At 38.3% G+C, this 21,493-nt stretch overlaps 1 protein-coding gene across 1 annotated transcript in view; it reads left to right on the top strand.

The window, feature by feature from the left end:
* The window catches only part of LOC128657176 (kyphoscoliosis peptidase-like), a 180,424-nt gene that overhangs the window by 69,746 nt on the left and 89,185 nt on the right, over positions 1–21,493 (top strand). The window contains exon 3 of the mRNA XM_053711423.1: positions 5,202–5,319. Coding sequence (XP_053567398.1) covers positions 5,202–5,319 — 118 coding nt within the window. The remainder of the gene's footprint in view (positions 1–5,201; positions 5,320–21,493) is intronic.

Below are 21,493 nucleotides of genomic sequence, written 5' to 3'. Positions count from 1 at the left end.
TCAAACACAAACAAATTGTATAATTACGATATATTCACTATAGCCTAAGAGATATTCTAAGTGTGCCTGAGAGGATAGTACCTCTATCACAATTAAAAGTGAAAAAAAATAGGATTTTTTTTTTTTTATATAAAAATTAATTCATAAAGAGATGCTTCATAAAGAGATGCTTATCTGTGATATATGTTAAGAGTGAATAAAAATAGTAAATTAATAGTGTATTTACAGTGGTCTCATTACCAAGGGAGGGAAACTCTCAATGTGAAAGGGGCTAGTTGTGTATAACAGATTCCAATATAAAAGGTGACAGATCTAAAAACCTACTTGAGGCAGGTACTAATATATATCAGGATTTATTATGATACAATAAAAGTAAAATTGAAACAAGGGGACGTCTCCCCAAAGCAAAAATAAAAAGGTCTAATAAAATCAATATTTATACATAACAAGTCGATATTCCACAAAAGGTATATTAGAAAAACGTATTTGGATTGCTTTGAAGCTATATTTAATCCACCCTGTCCTGTCGGCTTTAACAGATGTTCAAATCGAATATAGTTATAGAAATAACTTTACTACTTTTGTGGCTGATGTGATTCCCTGCTCTTAGTGCTGGTGCACGCAGGAGATGAAGAGCTCGAACAACAAAAGGATTATTAAGCTTGCAGAATAACCCGGGTTACCTCAAAATAATCAAAAGTTCTTAGATTTCAGATGTCATCATTCATATGATGTTATGAACGATATGCACAGTCACTTAGATCAACGCGTTTCGCTCACCAGGGAGCTTTATCAAGATAGTTAGTTTCTATAACTATATTCGATTTGAACATCCGTTAAAGCCGACAAATTGTACTGACAGCTGGAAAGTGTACCGATGACGTCAGACGCCGAGGCACATGCGGCGCACTGATTCAGTCTGTAACCTGGATACAAACATCTGATATCGACCTCATATGAGTGTTAAAGGACTTTACCAGACAAGTGAATAAGGTAAACTGACTGTATTACATTAAGAGGAGTTACATAATCGCTCCGATACAAGTCTTGTCTTTTAAACTACCTTCCACGGCATTTGCACAGACATCCAAAAATTGTATTATTCTACGAGTTTCTATTTATGCAAGAGACTGCTTTTTAAACTATAAGTCTACCAGAGGACAGGGTGGATTAAATATAGCTTCAAAGCAATACAAATACGTTTTTTTAATATACCTTTTGTGGAATATCGACTTGTTATGTATAAATATTGATTTTATTAGACCTTTTTATTTTTGCTTTGGGGAGACGTCCCCTTGTTTCAATTTTACTTATATTGTATCTTATAATAAATCCTGATATATATTAGTACATGCCTCAAGTAGGTTTTTAGATCTGTCACCTTTTATATTGGAATCTGTTATACACAACTAGCCCCTTTCACATTGAGAGTTTCCCCCCCTTGGTAATGAGACCACTGTAAATACACTATTAATGTACTATTTGTATTCACTCTTAACATATATCACAGATAAGCATCTCTTTATGAAGCATCTCTTTATGAATTAATTTTTGATATAAAAAAAAAAATACACTTAGAATATCTCTCAGGATATAGTGAATATATCGTAATTGCACAATTTGTTTGTGTTTGAATAGCAGACATCACTGATAAGGAATTTCTGATCATTTTTTACCTAGTTTTTAAGATACCCGTTGTGCACGATAACACTCTCTACAATAGGTGAACATATCACTCTATATATATTTTTTCATATTTTTTCAGATATATATATTTTTTTGCATACCTATTTATATTTTTATATAAATATATCTCAGTTTATATATAAAACCTAACATATAATCAACGGATACCTTTAGCTTCTTTTAGCGCACTTACTACTACTCTCCCAACTCCCAACAATTACACTTGAAAAGAACGAAGGATCTTTTCTTACTGTAAGTTGTATGGTATCCTCTCCATAACCAGCGCTCTACTAAAACATCCCTTATACAATCTCCAGTAAAGCCTCAAGGTGCAGATCTAGAAAGTAAACCTCTAAACTATGTAGTTCACAGACAAACCGAAGAATTAAATAATTATTATTAAGGAACCCGAAAAAAATATCAAAATCAAAACGGATCCCTGACCACAAAAATCAGGTAATCAATGAAACACATGCAGTTCACAATGTTGCCATGAAAGATGTTAACTGTATCATAGAGATACTGGAGTTTTTCCACAAACAGATTAGCTAAAGATGGTGCAAATTTGGCACCACCCATTGACATTCCTTGGTACTGCAGAAAGTATTCGCCATTAAACATAAAATAGTTGTGGGACAGTAGAAACTCCACTACCTCACAAATGTAAATCTGTTCTTCATTATTGAAAGATGTACCTCTATCAAGAAAGAATCTTAATGCCATAAGGCCCAAATGATGTGAAAATAATCTTCTCCCAAGAGCCCAGATGTGCCCTATAAGGGATGGCCTCTTCCAAGCATTGTTAAACCATCACCAGCTACACCACTTCTTATATTGCCATAAAAGACCAAGTCAAATGGTCACACCATGCACAGCATTTGACAAGTTGTATAGATCAGACTACAATTAGGCATCTCTATTATATATGCTATTCTAATTACTCCCCCTCCTTCAACTCTTCCCTCATTTGTAAAAGCATAACATAGAGATCCTACATTCACTTTGTCCTCAAAAGAATGGCAGCAAAAATGTCTCCATACGGAAAAATTCACACACTCTGCATCCCTTTCAGAGACTAACTACAGATTTATATTTAGTTGGTACTTAACACCTCAAAGATTAAAAAATCTATTTCCAGCAGCCTCTGATAAATGTTGGAGAGACACCGGGGCATATTTATCAAGCTCCGATTGGAGCTTGATGCCCCGTGTTCCTGGCGAGCCTGAAGCAGCGGTCACAAAGACCGCTGCTCCATAACCTGTCCGCCTGCTCTGAGCAGGCGGACACACATCACCGGAAATCAACCCGATCAAGTACGATCGGGTTGATTGACACCCCCCTGCTGGCGGCCAGCAGGGGGCGGTGTTGCACCAGCAGCTCTTGCTGGAGCAATGCTGAATACGGCGAGCGTATTGCTCGCCGTATTTAGCGAGGTCTGGCGGACCTGATCCACAGTGTCGGATCAGGTCCGCCAGACCATGATAAATATGGGCCACTAACTCTATTTCACATTTGGTGCACATGCTCTAAAATTCAATCTTTGAATGAATGAGCTATTAAATGTTCTGCTACAGAGGAAAACACATCTCGATCCACTAATCTTTCTTTTTAATTCACTCCCCAAGATGCAATCTAAAGGCCACTTATGTCTTTCCCACTTGAACATTAATAGCGCAATTATACCTAGGTAATGGAAAAAAGCCACCACACTTTTTTAAACATGTGGAAAGCACAGTTTCAACTTAACCTATCTTTAGATAGATACCATTATTCGATCACAGACAACCTAGACTTTTATTGTTCCATGATTTCCATATGCAAATTGGGGTTGGGCTCAAACCATACTAATTAAAGGGCCATAATACCCAAATGTTTAAACACTTGAAAGTGATGCAGCATAGCTGTAAAAAGCTGACTAGAAAATATCACCTGAGCATCTCTATGTAAAAAAGAAAGATATTTTACCTCAAAAGTTCCTCAGTAGCCACCTCCCATTGTAAAGGATTTCTAAGCAGCATTTTAGTGTGTCTGTCCTGGGACATCTGAAGGGATGAGCATCGTGAACTCTCATATTATTTCACCAATCAGGTAAAGGAAGCTTACTATGAAATCTCATGAGAGTTAAGTGAAATCTCATGAGATCACAGTAAGAGTTCATGACCTCAGCACTGCTGATGCTGATTGGCTGCAGTTCATTTCTTCATTTTTTTTTATTTTTACCTGCAGCTGGGAGCAGGTGAAGTATAACTTTTTACACAGAACTTACTCTGCTGAGCTGAGGAGATTGTGAAGTAAAATATCTTCCTTTTTTACTTAGAGATGCTCAGGTGATATTTTCCTCTCAGCTTTTTACAGTTATACTGCATCAGTTTCAAGTGATTTAGCATATGAGTATTATGTCCCTTTAAGGAGAAAGTCACATTTGGGTTTGGAGTGGTACCAGAAGCTTAGCAGTGCTAAAATTGCTGATGTGAATCTCTATATTAATATATAGGCCCCTATTTATCATGGTCTGGCAGACCTGATCCAACACTGCGGATCAGGTCCGCCAGACTCGCTGAATACGGCGAGCAATACACTCGCCGTATTCAGCATTGCACCAGCAGCTCACAAGAGCTGCGGGTGCAACGCCGCCCCCTGCTGACTCGCGGCCGCCAGCAGGGGGTGTCAATCAACCTGATCGTACTCGATCGGGTTCATTTCCGGCGATGTGTGTCCACCTGCTCAGAGCAGGCGGACAGGATATGGAGCAGCGGTCTTTGTGACCGCTGCTTCATAACTGCTGTTTCTGGCGAGCGTGCAGGCTCGCCAGAAACACGGGGCATCAAGTTTCAATCGGAGCGTGAGAAATATGCCCCATAATGTACAATTTCATAGCTGCAGAGTGGGGAATCTTATTTCTCCAGCATTGTTGATTCATATGTGCAGATTCCTATACAGTAGTATTTATTTTATCTGCTATCAAGCTATGCAGTTCACTATTAAAATATTAACAGAGACATTGCAAATGCCACTCATAACTTATGCAAACAACAACCCTAAGCCACAACACTTACCCATCACTCATAGACTCTAACCCCAAACTCTAATTTCTCTCTTAAATGGTAACTGCTATTTTCAATTTCACTGTATTCACTATGCCATGTTTACAATGATCACAGCTATGCCATAATAAAGTAATAAAATATCTACAATATGCAAGAATAACCATTTAAAACCTACAGCTCTAAAACCTAGTGTCTCTATCTTCATTACTAATGATGAGCCTCATTCTCCTATTGCCGGAGAAACTGCAAGTTCAAGGGCAAGCACTGTTTATAAAATGAATGCAGCTATTAAAAGTATAAAATAATCCTACTTTAGTAGGTGTTAATTATATTGTACACCCTGGTCCCACTAAATAGCATGAAGCTTAGAAAGTAATGCACTGTATCAGCAGCTTTCTCATAAAGCTGCCATAATATATAAAAACTATAACTTCCTTATTTTAATTCTATTTGTTCTTTGTATTCTAGAATATGACACAGTTGGGCTAAAGAATGTAGCCCTGAGATCTACAGATCCAGATGTCATCTTGCGTACCAAGAAAGGCGTCTGTGCCGGATATTCATCACTATTCGAGAGCATGTGCAGGTAAAAGGAGAGAGGTGTACTTGCAATTATGTAAGAGGTTAAAAGTGAGGTATGTTGTGTTATGCATTTAAACTCTTCAATACCAGGAATTTCAGAAAGGCTTTGAGCACTGGGGACCCAGATAGATTTTCATAATTTTACTAGAGATATCCATTTAGACTTCATACCTGCAGAGTTACATGCACCAATTTGGTTTTCACATAAGTATTTTTTTCAACTGTACAGGTAGAAAACCATTCAAATTTGACAACCTCTAGGAACTTGATAGGTCCTCGAAAGGGCATTTTAGGCATCTTTACTACTATTTCAGGGCTATTTTATTGATTCATTAAAGCTCCATTCATCCCTATTTAAGAGAGGTTGTATACAGTGAACAGGACATACATTTACATATATATAATTATATGTGTTATCTACGAGTTATCCTGTACTGATGAGGGGATCTGTAGAAAAAGTAACTTCAGAACACCTATATTTACATATAAGTGCCGATTTATCAATGTCTGGCGGACATGATCTGCTGTAGCGGATCATGTCCGCCAGACACCGCTGAATTCCGACAGCATACGCTGCCGGCATTTATCATTGCACAAGCAGTTCTGGTGAACTGCTTGTGCAATGCCGCCCCCTGCAGATTCGCGGACAATCGGCCACTAGCATGGGGTATCAATCAACCTCGATCGAACACAATGGGACAGATTGATGTCCGCAGCCTCAGACAATGGGGCATATTTATCAATGTGCGAGCGAACATGATACGAAGTAGTGTATCTTGTCCACCGCACATCGATAAATGCCGTCAGCATACGCTGTCGGCATTTATCATTGCACCAGCAGTTCAATGCCGCCCCCTGCAGATTTGCGGCCAATCCGGCACTAGCAGGGAGTGTCAATCAACCCAATCATATTCAATCGGTTTTATTTCTGTCAGCGGCCTCAGAGCAGGCAGACAAGTTATGGAGCAGCGGTCTTTAGCTTGATAAATATGCTCCAATGACTTGAGCCATAGGGGCCTATTTATCATTGCGTCAATCTTGACGCATTCGCTGGAGTGAATACACTCGCCAGACATCGCTGCCCCGAATCTACATATGACGGCCTTATTTATTAAAAAGTCTGTCAAAAACACGCGCATCAAGTACGGAGCAATGAGCATTGGACTGTAGATAAATAAGAGTCATAGATGTCGCAGATATTCAGTTTTTTCCAACTTTATTTATACCATTTCATTACTGTCCATGAACAAGCACATTTCTCTAAAGCTAATCTTTTTTTTTTCATCTGTTAATGTCCAAGAAATAGCTATATTTATACCAGAACAAACAATAATATCTCATAGAAAGCTATTTTCTATGTATTTGTTATGCAAAAAACTGATATATATTTTCACATAAATGAATGTGTATTTGTATTTCTAGAAATCATGATATGCCTATCTCATGTTTTTTTTGTTTTTTAAAATGATTATTAATGCTAGAATTTGTACATATATCTTTGCACATACTTGTGTGTATATTTATATACAGTATATACTGTATATGTGTTATGTCAGAAATCTTTTGCAAACATATTTACATGTCACTAAATTCCTTTTTTGTTATAATCAATGTTGTGTTTCATATCTCTGTGTTTATTTATACCACTATATGTATATAGTGTAAATGTATTATTATTCTGAGCAGGAAAAATTGTGAATATAACATGTAATCAGGGTATCATATGTATTTATTTGCAATCAATGGATATTTTAAGAGCTGAGCCAGTTTTCTCTCTGCACCTGTGTTACCCGTCCTGATTGCAGTCTATTTTTAAACACCACCCCTACACCGGTTGTTAAAAAATAGGATGGCATATAAAATTGAAGAGAAGGAAGAAAAACACTGAAACAGTAGGTGATTTTAATTTCTGCTGTATCTGGTTCACAACATTTTAATGTTAGGTAGACTATCCCTTTGAGCTATCAACTTAAGATTAATTTTAATTTCTGCTGTATCTGGTTCACGACAGTTTAATATTAGGTTGACTATCTCTTTGAGCTATCAACTTTTAAGATTATATTGAATCAAACATCATTCATATTTTAAACTCATTGTCCAAAATATTACACTGTGTATCCTAATGTCATCATCATTGTTTAACTTAAATACTAATTTCACATTTACATACTTTCAAAGTATAATACACAATGTAACAAATGGCACTTACAAGTTCTGATGAGTGATCAATGAAACAAGTATCGAGCAATTTGATTCATTAGTGATAGTAGAAAATATATATTTAAATCAGATTGGCTGATGTCATAAATCATGTGATTATGCATTTCTCAATCAAAAGTGGTGGACAATTTCACTTGTTTGTGGGTTGTTTAGGAGTATTGCGTCACATTTGGTGCAAAAAGTGTTGCGTCAAATTTGGTGTGAAGTGGAGAGTGGGACTTGTATTAGATGCCTTAAACATGGTGCAAATAGATTTATCCAAAACAAAAAAAGGAAGTTATCTATATTATGTTATCAATTTATTTAATTTTTATCTCTTTATCTACTAGTGCACCAAATTTGTTGCAATACTTTGCACCAAATTTGGAGCAATACTTCTCATCAAATTTGGAGCAATAATATTGTCCTCTTGCTTTGTAATGAGAGACAAAAATGTAACATAATCCATAAGTAGTAATGTATTTATTTAATTTTTATCCTTATATCTACTAGTGCACCAAATTTGAAACAATACTTCGCAAAAAATTTGGAGCAATAATATTGTCCCCTTGCTTTGAAATAAATACATTACTACTTGTGGATTATGTTACATCTTTGTTTCTCATTACATTTTTATGCCTATATCTACTAGTGCACCAAATTTGCAGCAATACTTCGCACCAAATTTGGAGCAATAATATTGTTTGATTTAGAAAGAGTATATAATTTTAATAAGGTTTCTAGTTTACTTTTATTATCTAATATGCTTCATTGTCTTGCAGCATCGAACATAACCTCTCTGTGTTTTCAGACTCCCATTGATTTCTATGGCACTCGCAGCCTCATGGGTGGTGGTTTGAACGATGGGTACACTGCGTCGGAATTGATGTGAGCGTACCTGTTGAATGTTTGATAAATTGGCAAGAGGGTCAAATGGAGTAGAATGTGATGGCGGATGATCAGTATTCCGCTCAAATGACACAAGCATCGATCTGCGTCGGATTGATATTGCGGGAGCGTATAGTACGTCACACATTTCAACATTTGACGATCTTGACACTTTGTTAACTACGGCGGATCAAATTTGCGTCAAAATTGATGCGGACTTCCAGCGCATTATCAGTTGAAGCTTTGATAAATCGGCCCCATAAGGTGCATCTAGCCATATCATCCATTGCAGTGCTTTTTGCATGTATGTGAGTCATTTCTACTCATGGCCGGATTGGGCCGCCGGGATACCGGGAAATATCTCGGTGGGCCGGCAGCCGGTGGGCCGGCAGGTTTCAGGCTGTTACCATGGCAAATTTTAGCCTCTGTCGTTATGGAGACGCACTTAGGCCTTTTTTTTCCCAATGCAGGCGTTTTTTGAAGACAGCCTTTTGTAAGGACCTGTCAGGGTGCCAGGAATCAGGCGAGGCGCGAAGTGCAAAAATAATCACACCTTTATTAATAGCAAAAAATAATAAAAAGTCCACAAGTCAAATAACAAGCCAGGAATCAAAACCAGAGCTGGTAGTCAGACGAGCCGAGTCAGGAGACAAAGCGAATAGTCAGACGAGCTGAGTCAAGACAGACAAGTCAGACAAGCCGGAAACAGGAACAAGGAGAACAGCAGAGTCAGGAACAAGCCAGGGATCAGGAAGGACGTAAGGCAGCCAGGTAATACACAGGAACTCTCACAAGCAGGTCTGAGACAATGCAAGGGCAAAGCATACTGAACATAGGCCCTTTAAATAATAAGTGATGACATCACAATTCTGATACTGCATCCTGTCTCACACGGATGATGTACACCAGTCTGGCCATAAAAGGAAGTGCAGGAAATGAGCAGCATCACACAGTATGCACCAGAGTCAGCAAGAGAGGTGAGTAAAATGTCTGTCAGCAGCACATGGCAAACAAAGCAGGGAAAAAACCCTGACAGGACCCTGAGAAGCCACTCCCCCAAACCTGCCCCCTATGTCTTCACTTACAGTATGGCGGCAGGCCGGTTGTCCTGGTGACCGTATTCTGGGGAGGATAGGATGCTGAATAGCACCGGTTACTTCTGGTGTATTGAGTGCCCATTTGGGGATCGCTGTCAGCGGCCTCATTGTCATTTAAGCACAGGGGGAGGCCAAGCAGAAGCGAGAGTAGTGGAGGGATCCGAAGTGGAGCTGGTGAACTGCTTTGTTTTGTTTGAGAAGGACTTTCACATTTTAGTGTGATTTATTCAGTTATTGCGTGGATCCTTTCAACGGCCATCGGCCAGGGCCATGGGTGGGATTCTCATTAAAATTTCACTTCAGAAATGGTGGTAGGGGAGGCATCCTAACAAAAGTCTAATGTAGTGTTAGTTGGCATACACCTTGTAGTATAAGAAATCATCCATATACTAATAACCATAGTATAACACTCAGGGGTTATATTTGGAATGATCATATGTCTCTCCAACACAATAATAATTTTCAGAGGATCATCTTTATGAAGCACAAGCTGTGCGTGTACCTGATTTTGGTTTATGCATCTATAATGTAACTCACTCTGTTCCAATGTGATATGCTATTTTGGATGCAACTTTTTCTTTATTTTTTCCTTTATCTTTTGATCTAAATTAATCCCCGGACTCAAAATATAATAACAAAAATACTATACTCAGGGCCGAATTGGGCCATGAGCCGGAGGGGGGGAAGGGCCGGGCCATACAAATTATCTATTGAACTCTTTACCTCAGCTGCTTCCAGTAGACCTGATGATCAGAGGCAGTGCAAGCAAGGAGCCAAGGATCTGGTAAGGATTTGACAAGGAGCAGGACAATGTAGACCAGGGGATAGGCGTACAAGTCCATAATTTACCTGTGAGGCTGGCACCATATCTACACTGGGAGAAGTTAATCACTGCTTGGCTGAACTCCTGTCTTTCCCCCTGAGGGGGGAAAAGGGTCTCAGATAAGTTAGAGAACCCCTCTCAACAACACATAGATCAGCACTTCTGAATTTCTGAATTCACCTCTCTCCTTCCTAGAGGCAAAAAAAATACTAAATTGAACAAGGGAGTGGGAAGGCTTAAACACTCTGGTATGTTGAGTGTTTTTGCCTCCTCCTAATGGACTGGATTTTAATCTCACATGGGTTGTGGACTGTCACCATCTTATGAAACAAAAGTATATTTAAGGAAGACTCCTGAGCTAACACATACCAATAATGCATATTTTTTTTTATTATTATTATTATTATTATTATTATTATCTTAATCCCATAGCTAGCACTGCCTGAAAATAGGCAACATATCACAGGCCATTTTTATATTTGAATAAAAAAATGCTATTGTGGGGGAGTGTCTGGGAGGCGGCCATGCTAGGACGCAAAATTGGGAGCTCCTCACTCAATTTAAAAAATCCGCTGATTTATCCCTACATAGAAGTGACATTTCCATTCTATATTTCTCCTATGAGCTTCCACAGAAAATTCTGTACCAATGGATATAGATATCGGGCTAACTATTACATGTGGAGCCCTAATCCAGACCAGTGAAGATTTTGGTGGCAGCCGATATTTCATCTTCAATACCCCCACCCCCACACTGGTTGCCCGTGTTAAGCAGCAATTATGCTGCAAAATCAAGCCTAATCCAGCACCTCATACCAAAATTCTTCAACATGGAGTCAGCTACTTACAGTATCTTTTGAGAGACTTGTGTATACGTCTCGATCTCCATCAAGAGGCCCTCGTGGATACCCTGAGAAAAGCAGTCGGCTTTCACCCCATTACAGTAGCTGTTGATGCTTTCCCTGTTAACAACTCTCACACTATGCCTGTCTGGGTGGTGCCAATGGGCCCCGGCATAGACCTTTGACTGAGTATCTTGCTCCTCAAACTCAGAGTCAGCATCTGCAAAAAGGTGAGATTGCACTTGAAAAACTAAAGGGGCTTGCAAGATCTGAGCTGTCACACGCAAATACCTTTAGGAGTCTGCACACCGAGCGGAAAACAAATTATGTCAAGCACCCATTAAAGAGAATGTCGCAACGAGCGCTGTTGCAACATTCCTATTATAAAAGTACTTCTGCTGAACAGCCAATTGAAGAACCTAGACCTGGTAACATACCTACAAAGTTTTGGGACTTGTTCTACAAGTCTTCTCAAGGCGCTAGACTAATCTATAAGCTCTTCATGAAAACTGGAGTGGGTAACTTATTCATGATTTCATGATTTCAGTATGAGTAACTGTAAGCTTGGATACTTATGCAGACTCGACACCCTATTTACACTTTGAGAACTCTGAATTCAGTATACTGGACTCATGGCTGGACCCCATTTGGAAATTGACAGAAACCTAGATGAAGACCAAAAAGTCTGAGGGCTGGGAAATAATAATTTATTATTCATCCAGAGCCACGCTATTAGTCGTCTATAATATACATGTGTAATCCAGCTCTAGTTACATATTACCCGTCAGTATGCCTTAGTCAGATGTACTTCACCCATACTATCAAGCTGTACAGATGATTTTGTTTGATTTATGTCTCATTTTTACTCACACCCAGGCTCACATCAGACTGAAGGTATCCCCTATAGATACATTTTACAAACTGCACTAGGCTAATCAAGTTTCACCTCCTAAGAATATATCACTCTCAGTTAAGAGATAACTCTGCAGTCACAAAGGCATTTGATTTTCCCTATTCAGTTACCTGATCAGTTAATCTTGTTGAGTTTATTGTCTATACATACCCAGGCAAATAAATAATTGGATGTATAGGCATCTACTTATCAAGCCGTCAACTGCAAATACGCTGGAATACCGCAACGTATTTGTGGTGAGCCTGATTCCCCTTAGTTATCAAACCCTACAGACCGGCAAAAGTAGAATTTAGTGATGTAACATACGATCCGCCGGTCTCAGTCTGACACAGATCGATGCTTACGTCACTCCAGATGTTCCGAATGCAATTTTGGCACAATCTGACTACTTTTGCTAGTTATCAAATAACTAGCAGGTACGCTCTGCACTATTCCGGCCCAGCGTACCTGGTTTTCAATCCGCCACCCTGGAGGCGGCGGATGCCATAGGAATCAATGGGAGTCTGAAAGCAGTGAAAGCTTATGTTCGCTGCTGCCCGATATCCCATTGATTCCTATGGTAATGTTTACACCTAACACCCTAACATGTACCCCGGGTCTAAACACCCCTAATCTGCCACCCCTACACCGCCGCCACCTACATTATACATATTAACCCCTAAACCGCCGCTCCCGGAGCCCACCACCACTCTAATAAAATTATTAACCCCTAAACCGCTGCTCACAGACCCCGCCGCAACTAAATAAAGTGTTTAACCCCTAAACCGCCACTCCCAGAGCCCACCGCCACTATATTAAATTTATTAACCCCTAAACCTAAGTCTAACCCTAACACCCCCTAACTTAAATATAATTTAAATAAATCTAAATAAATATTCCTAGCATTAAATAAATTATTCCTATTTAAAACTAAATACTTACCTATAAAATAAACCCTAAGATAGCTACAATATAACGAATAGTTACACAGTAGCTATCTTAGGATTTATTTTTATTTTACAGGAAAGTTTGTATTTATTTTAACTAGGTAGAATAGTTATTAAATAGTTATTAACTATTTAATAACTACCTAGTTAAAATAAATACAAAAGTACCTGTAAAATAAAACCTAACCTAAGTTACAATTACACCTAACACTACACTATAATTAAATTAATTACCTACATTAACTACAATTAAATAAAATTAAATAAAATTAAATAAAATTATCTAAAGTACAACCCCCCCCACTAAATTACAGAAAATAATAAAATAATTAAAAGATGTTTAAACTAATTACACCTAATCTAAGCCCCCTAACAAAATAAAAAATCCCCCCAAAATAAAAAGCCCTACCCTACACTAAATTACAAATAGCCCTTAAAAGGGCTTTTTGCAGGGCATTGCCCCAAAGTAATCAGCTCTTTTACCAAAAAAAAAGTACAATACCCCCCCAACATTAAAACCCACCACCCACACACCCAACCCTACTCTAAAACCCACCCAATCCCCCCTTAAAAATTCTAACACTAACCCCTTGAAGATCACCTTACCTTGAGAAGTCTTCGCCCAACCGAGCCGAAGTCCTCAACGAAACCGGGCGAAGTGGTCCTCCAGACGGGCAGAAGTCTTCATCCAAGCCGGGCAGAAGAGGTCCTCCAGACGGGCAGAAGTCTTCATCCAGACGGCATCTTCTATCTTCATCCATCCGGCACGGAGCGGCTCCATCGTCAAGACATCCGACGCGGAGCATACTCTTCTTCCGATGTCTTCTTTAACAATAACGGGTCCTTTAAGTGACATCATCCAAGATGGCGTCCCTTCAATTCTGATTGGCTGATAGAATTCTATCAGCCAATCGGAATTAAGGTAGGAAAAATCCTATTGGTTGATGCAATCAGCCAATATGATTGAAGTTCAATCCTATTGGCTGATCCAATCAGCCAATAGGATTGAGCTTGCATTCTATTGGCTGTTCCAATCAGTTGAACTGAGTTTTGAAGCCAACTTCTGGGCAAGTGAGTACTACTATGGATGAAGACCTAGCATTGTATATTCAATAAGGTTCTTACTTTTAGGAAATGTATACATGCATTGGGTTAAATATGATATATGGGATAGTTTAGTGGATGCTATTAAGTCATTAAAGGGACGGTCTACTCCAGAATTTTTGTTTAAAAATATAGATAATCCATTTAATACCCATTCCCCAGTTTTGCATAATCAACACAGTTCAATTAATATCTGTGATATTATATCTGTGATCCAATCAGCCAATAGAATAGGAGCTCAATCCTATTGGCTGATTGGATCAGCCAATAGGATTGAACTTCAATCCTATTGGCTGATTGGATCAGCCAATAGGATTTTTCCTACCTTAATTCCGATTGGCTGATAGAATTCTATCAGCCAATCGGAATTGAAGGGACGCCATCTTGGATGAAGTCACTTAAAGGTACAGTCATTTAGTCGTCAGATGTCGTTTGAAGAGGATATTCCACGTCGGATGTCTTGAAGATGGGCCCGCTCCGCTCCAGATGGATGAAGATAGAAGATGCCGTCTGGATGAAGACTTCTGCCCGTCTGGAGGACCTCTTCTGCCCAGATAGGATGAAGACTTCTGGCCGTCTGGAGGACCACTTCTGCCCCGGTTGGGTGAAGATGTCTCAAGGTGATCTTCAAGGGGTTAGTGTTAGGTTTTATTAAGGGGGGATTGGGTGTGTTTTAGAGTAGGGTTGGGTGTGTGGGTGGTGGGTTTTAATGTTGGGGGGTATTGTACTTTTTTTTACAGGTAAAAGAGCTGATTACTTTGGGGCAATTGCCCGCAAAAGGCCCTTTTAAGGGCTATTTGTAATTTAGAATAGGGTAGGGCTTTTTATTATTTTGGGGGGCTTTTTTATTTTATTAAGGGGATTAGATTACATGTAATTATTTTTAAAAAATTGCAATTATTTTATTATTTTCTGTAATTTAGTGTTTTTTTTCCGTAATTTAGATAATTGTATTTAATTGTATTTAATTGTAGTTAGTTTAGGGAATTAATTTAATTATAGTGTAGTGTTAGGTGTAATTGTAACTTAGGTTTATTTTTATTTTACAGGTAAATTTGTCTTTATTTTAGCTAGGTAGTAATTAAATAGTTAATAACTATTTAATAACTATTGTACCTAGTTACAATAAATACAAAGTTGCCTGTAAAATAAAAATAAACCCTAAGATAGCTACAATGTAACTATTGGTTATATTGTAGCTATCTTAGGGTTTATTTTACAGGTATTTAGTTTTAAATAGGAATAATGTAATTAATAATAGTAATTTTATTTAGATTTATTTAAATTATATTTAAGTTAGGGGGTGTTAGGTTTAGGGTTAGAGTTAGATTTAGGGGTTAATAACTTTATTATAGTGGCGGCGATGTTGGGGGCGGCAGATTAGGGGTTAATAAGTGTAGTTAGGTTGCAGCGACATTGGGGCGGCAGATTAGGGGTTAATAAATATAATGTAGGTGTCGGCGATGTTAGGGGCAGCAGATTAGGGGTTCATAGGTATAATGTAGGTGGCGGCGGTGTTCGGAGCGGCAGATTAGGGGTTAATAATATTATGCAGGTGGCGACGATGTCGGGGGCGGCAGATTAGGGGTTAATAAGTGTAAGATTAGGGTTTTTTAGACTTGCGGTTCATGTTAGGGTGTTAGGTGTAGACATAAAAAGTATTTCCCCATAGGAATCAATGGGGCTGCGTTAGGAGCTGCTTTTTTGCAGGTGTTAGGTTTTTTTTCAGCCGGCTCTCCCCCATTGATTCCTATGGGGAAATCGTGCATGAGCACGTTTAGCTAGCTCACCGCTACCGTAAGCAGCGCTGGTATTGAGGTGAGATGTGGAGCTAAATTTTGCTCTCCACTCACTTTTCTGCGGTTAACGCTGGGTTTCTAAAAACCCGTAATGCCAGCGTTGTTTGTAGATGAGCGGTGAGCAGAAACTGCTCGTTAACACCGCAAGCCTTACCGACAAAAATTCGTAATCTAGCCGGTTGTGTGTATATGTGTATATATATATATATATATATATATATATATATTGCATCTTTGTGTATTAATATTTGGCTTTCTTTTTAATTTTAAAAACTAAAGAGTGCATTGATCATTGTTCAATTCTGTGTGAAAGCAGAATATGACATATATCTATATATCTATAACTCAAAGAGAGAAGGGTTCATTTATCAGAGGCATTGAAACACTCTCAACACGTTCATGAATTTGAAAACACGTCATTAAAAGGACGTAAAACAGTGTTTGAATTAGCATAAAAATTGCACAAGAGTAAAGAATACATAAAATAAAGTAAATGTATATAAAGAATCAAAACATTTTCCTTTTTTTTTGCTCTAAACAATCACTGAAGTTTCATGCTAATCCACTGCCTGCAGGATGCAAAGAGAGCTGACATGTTTGAACCTAGGTTTTCTCTGAGCATCCTGTCACATAATCTTCTCAGAGAAGCCCTCTACTGGGCATGTCTAAAACAGTGATTCTCTGCTGGCCTCGGGTGGTGCCCTGTAGAACCTCATGATGTTGCCTGGCAAAAGAATTGACACATTTTAAAAATAAATGTTTATATATATATATATATATATATATATATATATATATATATATATATATATATAATGATTTAAGCAATTTATATAAATTAAATATATAAATTAAAAAGATAAAAATTATAAATATGTTTTTATTGCTTTCATCTGCCTTTCAGTAGACATGGTACTCACAATATATATTAAGTTTAGGGTGTTTGGGGGTTATGCATACACACACATATATATATATATATATATATATATATATATATATATATATATATATATATATATATATATATGTATATATATATATATATTTATATGTGTATGCACACACACACACACATTAAAGAAAAATATAGATAGATAAATAGATAGATAGTTATACACACACATAAACACCTTTATTTTTATTGTGCATTATAAGAAAATGTAAAAGTCCATATGGTAGTCATTGCTTTGTACCACCTTATAGTAGTGATGTTTGTAATTATTATTTTTTTTGGCTATGGGGACTATAAAAAAAAATGACTATCTCAACTGAGAGGTGGTGCATAGCAATATCCACCACGTACACACACAATATTGTAAGACAGAAGACAATAAATATATTTTATTGTAAAGCTGATAAACAATATTTAATTTACACTTGCCTGTTAAATTAAAGTATTTTTTAAATGCGATAAAACACAAATGTGCCAAATATAGTGCTTGAGTGAACACCTATTCTCTGTGCTCATGTTAGCACACGCCCACTTCCTGTACCGATCCCAGTCCCTGTGCAGGGCTGTTACCAGAAGTTACGGAGCCTGCTGCCAATGAAAAAAATAGGTAGTAAGCTTAATAAAATTAAAAGAAAAGAGTAGCGCTTCACAGAGTCTTCAAGCTCTAATACACTGCCTGCTCACACTAAAAGGTTAAAAAGACACAGGATAAAATGGTAACAGAGCGCTATTAGCTTAAAGGGACAGTCTAGTCCAAAATAAACTTTCATGATTCAGATACAGAATGTAATTTAAACAATTTTCCAATTTACTTTTATCACCAATTTTGCTTTGTTTCCTTTGTATTCTTAGTTGAAAGCTAAACCTAGGAGGTTCATATGCTAATTTCTAAGCCCTTGAAGGCCGCCTCTTCTCTCAGGTCATTTTTACATTTTTTCACCACTAGAGGGTGTTAGTTCACGTGTGTCATATAGATAACACTGTGCTCACACACGTGGAGTCCCAGTGAGCCAGCTCTGATTGGCTAAAATGGATGTCTGTCAAAAGAACTGAAATAAGGGGGCAGTTTGCAGAGGCTTAGATACAAGGTAATTACAGAGGTAAAAAATGTATTTATATAATTGTGTTGGTTATGCAAAACTAGGGAATGGGTAAAAAAGGGATTATCTATTGTTTCAAACAATAAAAATTCTGGTGTAGACTGTCCCTTTAAGGGGACAAATGGACAGTCAGTGAGATGTATTTGAATATATTTAATTAATAAAATATTATATTGTCAAAAAAATAAATGAATCAATCACAATTTATGGTAAAAGAAGGAAATATTAAACAACTCTATGAGTACATATTAGACACTAATAACAAACATAAAATATTGAGTGGTCACTTCAAAATTGATAAAAAGTGTACTAAAAGTCCATACTTGATGAGTTATAAAAAGATGAGTGTATATTAGATGCTCCATTGTGAAACAGTATCTGTTACCACTTTGTTGCAGTTCTCTTGCAAGTTCTTAACCAGTTGTTGCTTTCCGTAACAGAGCAATTTACAACAGATCACAAATGAAAATATATAAGGATACCTTATCTCCGTGATACCTTGAATCAGATTCTTCGTCTCTGTTATAGGTAAATAGGCAGTCTGCGGCTCTTTTATCCACTATGGCAATCCACTGCCTAAATTAGCTCTTTGAACTTGGCTAGACCCTCTGTCCTTCTCACGGATGCCAAAATCTCAGTGTACATGTCGCTTCACCACTCGTGTTACAGACTCTCGCTAATTGGTCCCTTTTTCACCAAGTGATTGGATCGACCAATGGGATCATGTTTCCTCTTAAAGCACTTTAAAGTTTTCATATCCTTGAATTACTCTGCGCAGAGATTTACTCGTCGGATACACTTTTTTGCAACAATTGTATTCATGAGCTTTAATGACCATCAACGCGTTTCACCGCTATCACAGCTTTATCAAGATGGTATAACTTTATTCAAAGTCCTAATTTATACACTCCCCTTCATTCCAATTGATTGGTTCCTCTATTTGCTATTATTCCTAATGTGGATTAGGAAAGTTCATATAAGTCACATATGCTCCATATAAATGACAGGTTGTGGATATATTTCTTATTAGCACAAAATTATAAAAAATTATAAAAAATTAAGCATATGGGGGGTGGAGCCGGCCACCGACCAACATGGCGGTGAGTTTTTAGTGTTCCGAATCTAAGCAGCTTCCCAAGGCAGATACTGACGACCTCACTGCTCGGATTGAGCCCAAACACAGGGGACTTGTACATTGCACCGTAAGTGACAGCCTGATACGATCAGAACCCTGAGCAAGATTTACAGCAAGTGTGGCACTATGCGCACATAAGGAATACCTGAAACGGCCGGGCGCAGCACACGTGGAGGACCTAGACAGCACAAGCAATAAAGCACATTAAACTCACCTTGAGGTCCTTCTTTAACACGCAGGTTTATACTGCGAGAAGCACTACTGGTAATCCACCCGGCTGAAGAATCCGCTCACTGCACACCCAGGCGCAAAGGAAATTCGGTAAGGCCCTTCTCCCACTGCTACAGGCACTTCAGCTTACAGGCCGTTTTTACGGTCACGCCAAAAAGCACTACCTAACTGACCTCTTAATCAGGAGTCTGGTTCCTTCTAAATACCAGAAAGCAAGCTATTTATAACCATTAAACAAGCTATACATACCACCTCTGCACCTAGCTACACTAGAGTGACTCCAGAGTGATTAATCCCCTACTTCTTATGTATTGCCTATACTATTTAAACATAGCTGCATAAATCTACTCAAGTGCACTCCTACATCAGTAATTAGAGGTATTCTGACAGGTAGACTTTATCATAAGCCCTAACAAAGGGCATATACACGGCTAAAAGGGGACAATGGAGTGAGGAGAAAGAAACAAAAAACTACAACAAATTTAAAAAAAAAAATGCAGAAAAACAACTGATATATCATGGCATCCAGGAGGATGTCTAGGCAGGATAAAACGTCCAAAGGCACTACACCAGCAAATGGGAAATTACAAAATTTCTTCAAAGTATTAGAGACGTCTGACACAGATCACTCAGTATCCCAAGAGCCAGGTGCAGACTCTCCAGAGTCTGGTAGGACTCGCCATTGCACCAAGAGAGTGAACCACTTACTAAGGCAGATATCTGCAACCTGCCAACCAAGGAAGACTTTGCATCTTTTCTATCCATGGTTGGAAAACTTATTAAAGATTGTTTGGCAGAAGTAAAAAAAGATATCTCAGACTTAGGAGATAGAGTCGCATACCTGGAGGAAAATATAGAGCAAATCAACAACGACAGCGACTTACAGAACCGCACGGCGGAACTACACGATTCAATGATACAACAAATGCAACTCAACATAGAGGATCTGGACAACAGGGGACGAAGAAGTAACATCAGAATAAGAGGAGTATCAGAAAGAATCACACCAAATAATATTCCCCAATACCTCCAGAGCTTATTCCAGCATCTATTACAAGCCACAGATACCCGCAACATCCCATTAGAAAGGGCGCATAGAGCCCTTAGGCCGAAGTCACCAGACGACAAGCCATCAAGAGACATCATCTTGAAGTTCCAACTGTACACGGACAAGGAAAAAATGATGGCAGCTGCTAGAAAACTACGTCAAATCACCCACGAGGGTGAGAAACTCCAGATTTATGCAGACCTTAGCCCAATAACATTGGACAGGCGAAGGGAAGCCAAATACTTAACCTCACACCTCCAAGATCTCAAAATCCCCTACAGGTGGGGCTTTTCATTTAGCATCAAAATCATCCGGGGCACCCAAACAGCCATTTACAGAACCCCAGAAGATCTGGAATCCTTTTGTAAGCAGCCAAATATTCCTCCCTGAAACCACCTCCCCTTCAACATCCAACAACCTCAAAAGAATATCCCTCTCCGCAAGGAAAAGAGCCACATCTGCATTTAGCCCTCCTCCTGCCGACTTGGACCCAACATGATTATCATCTGGTCCATGCATTTCTCTCTACCTGATAAGGAATTTAAGCTAACTATGCTTCTCTGCTGAAGAGTGAGTATATGAACGTCCCTGACAAAAAAAAATAAAAAATTATAGAACTTATATTGTGCAGACTGTCAACTACCTATGAGCACAAGCTTAAAGTTAAGCATATTCCCTTAGGATTGACAATCTTCCATTTCTAAATTATAACCAATTGGGAAGATGCTGTCACTTTCATGCTTACCATTAGTTGTAAGATACAAAGTAACCCCCCCCTTTCTACAGTTTTATTGTATACTATCATATGCAATTGTATTGCCTTTTTGTTCTACTGTTATTTGTTATTGTTATTGTTATGGTATTGTTTGTTTTTGTTCTATGCAGGTTCCATCCTATCTACACCACATATTCGTTAAAACTAGAGATTTGCCAACTTTCTCACTGATGCACTCCCCATGTGAGGATACGTATAAAAAGATATTGACACCCTTAATTAACATAGGCAAAAGCACCCTCCATCATGACCTACAACTCACAACACAAAATGCTAAAGGCCTTAACTCTCCGACAAAAAGGTCCATTGCCCTCAACTGGTTTCACAAGCAAAAAGGAGAAATC

This window comes from Bombina bombina, chromosome 4 (genome assembly GCF_027579735.1).
Source record: "Bombina bombina isolate aBomBom1 chromosome 4, aBomBom1.pri, whole genome shotgun sequence".
Taxonomy (NCBI): domain Eukaryota; kingdom Metazoa; phylum Chordata; class Amphibia; order Anura; family Bombinatoridae; genus Bombina; species Bombina bombina.
This window is presented reverse-complemented; position numbering and strand designations above follow the sequence as displayed.